Raw genomic sequence first — 5,621 nt, forward strand, 5'->3', positions numbered from 1 at the left:
ATGACACAGATTATAAAGAAATTTGAGGGAAAATTTTTTCCAAGATGGGGAAAGGGGCTTTAGATCAAGAAGACCACTTAAGTCGAACTTTCCTTGTTTTGACAGGGATTTTTCCAATTTCTTTTCACAATAACCTTGGAAATGATAGGTGGAGAAGAGTATCTTTTTATGGAAAAAGTTTTGAAAATTAATTTTTTTTACACCTCCCCTCTCTCACCATCACACTCCAGACCGATTTTGGCCAATTTTCTTTGGCACTTAAAAACCACGGTAAAAAAAAAATTGTAAATATTTTCAGAGGAAAAAGTGTGATCTTAGTGAGATTTGGCTGTTGTTTCTAGCACATCCCAAGACAACCCTCCTCGTTTCTTTCTCACTCTTGCATGTATTGATGTTTCTCAATATTTTTCTCCCCATGAACAATTTATGCTATAAAATTAAGTTGAAAATGTATGATTTTTTTTCAAAACCACTCCCCGACCCAATTCTTTCTGTTTATAATTGAACATATCGGAGGGACTGGGGTCACTGCTGGCATTTATCAAGTCATTTAAAATAAATAAAAAAGAAGAGGTATGTAAAAGATGATTCATTTTAATAGAATACTTTTCTGTTAGAAAATGTTTAGTCTTACACACATGACTTCGCTTGATTGAGATATTGCCTTTTTTTAAAAATTATATCCTATCAGTGGACCACGGCGTATTTCTTCGACATCATCATTCCAAAAAATGTGTTTTATGGGAGAAAAATATTGCAAATAAACATCAATATACGTGAGAGTGAAAACAAGGAGTGGTCTTGGAAACAACAGCCAAATCAAGAATTCGTGAAAAAGTATCTATTTTTCTGGAAGTTATGAGGCAACAAAGTCGTGAGGGTGAGGTACATATCTGTAGCTATGGTGGAAGTTTTATCATCCATAGAAAAGAATAGGGAAATATTTTCAGTTCAATATAATTACTGTATTCTTGAAGAAAATATCTTTTACCAATGCCGTTATATATTTCCACATTTATACAATTACCATGATCAGACAAGTGGAACACAATTCTATTATTTAAATACATTACTACAGCATGAAATCAAACTTCTTTAAACTTACCATCGGCAGATGTAAACAATGAATCAATGTGTTATGCGTTTTCACCAAACTACCACAGTAAATATCTCAAATGCTGGAATGAGATTGACCAAGGTTTCAATCCTCAGCGACGTTGAGTTCCTAACAAGCTCAACAATAAAATCGTAAGTGAAGCTGGCTTAATGTCTCCAGCCGCACTTTCGGTCTAAAATATACCGAACTCAATGGTAACGTTCCCTTGGATATGTCATAAGGTCACAAGAGGTACGAAACATTTTCAACAAATTATTTTAATCTCTAAAATATGAATAAGACGTGGCAGTATTAATAGACGCAAATTCTGATGATAAACCACTGAGCAAACCTACCTTCTCTTTCGTGAATGAAATATTTTTCCCTGCTCCTTCCGATTTTTTTTTTTTTTTTGACAAACTTAGGTTGAGTGCAAATTTTAGGTGAAAGAACATGCTCACCAAGAAATGTTTAATAAGCACTGCTTGGAGATAGAATTAAGAGTGACACAATATTTCATAAATATTATCTCTAAATACTTTTATTTACGTTTAAGCTTGTTATTATTATGTTTTTCTCAATGTTTATGATCTTTTATTTTCTAGATTTTTAGTAATAAATATATTTCTTTTCTTTTATTGTACTAATAATATCTACAAGCTACTGTTTAATTATGACTAACATACCCTTCCATTTATTAAAAAAAAAATCATCATATTACAAGTGGTTGATATTATCTGAGGTAAACTTGATCAGCAGTGGAAGAAGGAGTTTTGAAACCATAGTAACCAGAATAAGTAGAAGTCACATCTCTTTCCAGCTTTTCTATAAAGCATACTGGTACTAATTATTTCCCAATCAATTGAATAGATCTTGTCTTTAATCTTTAAACAACCAAATTAGCTTACTTAGGCTAGTACTAGTTATTTTTTCTCTATCCTCAAATGATTAGCAATCCTTGACAAAAAGTGAGCTTGCACCAAGGTTCTCCATTTAGGATGATTAGTATTTTTCTCTATGTAACTAAGGTTTTTATTTGGTTTCTGATATGGCTTTTATATTCCTGTTCTTAAATCTAATGTAACATCTAGGAAGTTTATTGAGTTATGTTCCTCTTCTTTGAATATAGAAAGCCCTATGTTTAAATAATTTCTTCCTATATTTTTCTATCTCTAGATTGGAGCGGGTTAAGAAAGGTGAAAAGTGCACCATCCCTATATAGACCACCTACTTTGGAGAAGCCTTTATTTAAGCAGAATAATATATTACAAAGTGGTTGGCATGAAGAAAGGCATTCAACCATAGAAATCATGCCAAAACAGACATGGAGCACTGGCAGCTCTTCAGCTGCCATCAAACTGTCCAACCCATGCCAGCATGGAAAACAGATGCTAAATGATGATGACAATGATATACACACAAATACACAACCATGGAACTATGGTTATATGATTAAGAAGTTTGCTTACCAACCACATGGTCTCAGTTTCAGTCACACTTTCTGGCATCTTAGCCAAGTGCCTTCTATTATGGCCCAGGGCTGATCAAAGCCCCGTGAGTGAAATTACCAGACTGACACAGAGAAACACCCATCGTATATGTGTGTGAGGGATTTTTACATTACCTTCATGTACCAATTGTAAATAAAAGAACTGTTCAGGGGTATTTGTTTCCAGTTCTTTATGTAAAACATGTTTGGGATGTCCATTGTTTGATAGACTGGAAGTTTATTACCCGACTTAGAAACAAGGTGGGGTTGGAGATAAGAAGGACATCTAATGATTGGAAACTTTGTCGCACCATACACTTATCTGACCTATGCAAGTACAAAAAACTAGATATTAAAAAGAACATGACTTTCCTCCTGGGTGAATACATTTACAATTAGTAAAAACTTTTCCCATGAGAATTATTTACCATTAATATAAGAGCATGGAGGCACATGGCCTAATGGTTAGAGCAGCGAACTCATGATCAAGACATTGCAGGTTCGAATCTCAGAGCACGCGATGTGTATGGTTATGAGCAAAACACCTAAGCAGAAGGTAGGGGCAAACTTCTGCAGACTCTTTCACCACAACTTTCTCTCACTCTTTCCTCCTGCATCTAGCAGCTCACCTGTGATAGACTGGCGTCCTATCTAGGTGGGGATACTATATGCCAATGAAACCAGGCATGGCTCAAGAAGGAACAAACAACAATATAAAAGCATCATGGTTTTTATTTTGTAAAAATGTTTCAGATGAGTTAAGTTATTTCTATCCATACGAGAATGACTTGCCACTGATATTGGAGTGAAATGGTTTCTCACCTGCACAATCATACCTGTGAGTAGTTAAGGTATTTCCATGAGAGAATAATTTACCACAGATATCGTAATTAAATTGATTCAACACTTGTGTGAATATGTTTGTTACTATCAAAGTGAAAACAAAAATGAAAAAAGCTCTACTTCATGTCTTAAACAAGTCATATGTATGGTTTGCTTTAGGGAATATGGTTTTTGTGGCTGGCTGCCTTACATATCACCATCAATTTCACAGTATATTGGATGTCTTTTACTTTGGAGCCAGCACTAGAGAGGCTGTCATGTTGCTGGCAACTTTTGAGTGCTGATGTATCTGTCCGTTTGTCACTCACTTCACAAAGGACGTTTTTGAGTTGATGAGTTATTTATTACAGATATCACTGTTATAAAACTTTTTCATTAGAACAAATACACTTGTGTTTGGTTAAAGCAGAATTTTGAGAAAATGATTTGCCACAGATATCACAGTGATATGGTTTTTCTCCTGTATGAATGTATTTGTGACTACTTAAAGCAGTACTTAAACAGAATGATTTACCACATATATTACACTGATATGGCTTTTCTCCTGTATGAATGCGTTTGTGCTTAGTTAAATCACTATTTTGGGAGAAAGATTTACCACAAATTTCACACTTGTAGGGTCTATCTCCTGTATGAATACGACTATGAATTACTAAATGTGATGTTTGAGAAAATGATTTATCACACGTCTCACAGTGATATGGTTTCTCACCTGTGTGAGTACGACTATGAACAGTTAAATGACCTGCCTGAGAGAAAGACTTACCACAGATGTTACAATCATATGGTTTCTCTCCTGTATGAGTGTATTTATGTTTAGTTAAGTGATGTTTTTCTGAGAACGATTTACCACAGATATCACAGGGATATAGCATATCACCTATATGAAAGCGCATGTGTCTAGTTAAGCTATAATTTTGAGAGAAGGATTGGCCACAGAGACTACAATGATATGGCCTTTCTCCTGTATGAATACGTTTGTGAGCAGTTAATCTACTAGCAACACTGAATGATTTACCACAGATATCACAGGGATATGGTTTCTCTCCTGTGTGAGTACGTTTGTGTTTAGTTAATTCACTAGCAACACTGAATGACTTAACACAAATATCACACTGATATGGTTTTTCTCCTGTATGAATACGCTTGTGAACAGTTAATCCACTTCTAGCAATGAATGATTTACCACAGATATCACAGTCATATGGCCTTTCCCCTGTATGAATACGTTTGTGAGCAGTTACTGCACTTCCAACAGTGAATGACTTACCACAGATATCGCAGGGATAGGGTTTCTCTCCCGTATGCATGCGTCTTTTGTGTAATGTTAATTGGCATGTTTGAGTGAATGATTTACCACAGATCTCGCAGTGATATGGTTTCTCACCAGTATGAAGACGTGTATGCTTTGTTAGACCCTGACTGCTAGAGAACGATTTCCCACAGACATCACAATGGAATGGTTTCTCTCCTGTATGAATGTATTTGTGTTTAGTTAAATTACCTTTTTCAGAGAATGATTTACCACAGATGTCACATTGATATGGTTTTTCTCCAGTATGGAAGTATGTGTGAGTAATTAAAGTGTGTAATCGAGAGAATGATTTACCGCAGATATCACAGTTGTGTGGTTTCTCTCCTGTGTGGCTACGTATGTGTCGGGTTAGGCGATAAGCATGAGAGAATGATTTTCCACAGATATTACAGTGATGTGGTTTTTCACCTGTATGAATACGTGTGTGCTCAGCTAAGTGACTACTTAAAGAGAATGATTTACCACAGATATTACAGTGATGAGGTTTTTCACCTGTATGAGTACGTGTGTGTTCAGCTAAGTGGTTTCTTAGAGAGAATGATTTACCGCAGATATCACAGCTGTGAGGTCTCTCTCCAGTATGGAGATGTTTGTGAGTAATTAACGTACGTATTCGAGCAAATGATTTACCACAGATATCACAGTTGTGTGGCTTCTCTCCTGTATGGAGATATCTATGTTCAGTTAAGTAAATTTTTACATTGTATGATTTACCACAGATATCACAATGATACCGTTTCTCTGGTATCTTACTTGTATTAATACATTTATGAGTAGTAAGCTTGCTTTTCAGAGAGAATGACTTTTTACAGATATCACAGTGGTAGGAGGATTCCCCTGTCTCTTTTGACAATTCTTCAGGCAAATCCATACTTCTA

The 5,621-nt window shown here is 35.4% G+C and overlaps 2 protein-coding genes across 4 annotated transcripts in view; both read right to left on the reverse strand.

Annotated features, from left to right (window-relative positions):
* LOC106880119 (zinc finger protein 208) overlaps positions 1 to 5,621 on the reverse strand; it is a 27,675-nt gene that overhangs the window by 13,472 nt on the left and 8,582 nt on the right. The window contains exon 2 of one of the 3 annotated variants that reach the window (XM_014929939.1): positions 3,300 to 3,795. The exons of the other annotated variants lie outside the window; for them this stretch is intronic. Coding sequence (XP_014785425.1) covers positions 3,766 to 3,795 — 30 coding nt within the window. The 3' untranslated portion in view covers positions 3,300 to 3,765. Of the gene's footprint in view, positions 1 to 3,299; positions 3,796 to 5,621 lie in introns of those variants that run through there. 3 annotated transcript variants of the gene reach the window in all.
* Positions 3,300 to 5,615, reverse strand: LOC128250728 (zinc finger protein 271-like). The gene has a single exon (XM_052976537.1). The coding sequence runs from the start codon at positions 5,612 to 5,614 to the stop codon at positions 3,788 to 3,790; it is 1,827 nt and encodes a 608-aa protein (XP_052832497.1). The 5' UTR covers position 5,615; the 3' UTR covers positions 3,300 to 3,787.

Source organism: Octopus bimaculoides, chromosome 24 (genome assembly GCF_001194135.2).
Source record: "Octopus bimaculoides isolate UCB-OBI-ISO-001 chromosome 24, ASM119413v2, whole genome shotgun sequence".
Classification (NCBI taxonomy): domain Eukaryota; kingdom Metazoa; phylum Mollusca; class Cephalopoda; order Octopoda; family Octopodidae; genus Octopus; species Octopus bimaculoides.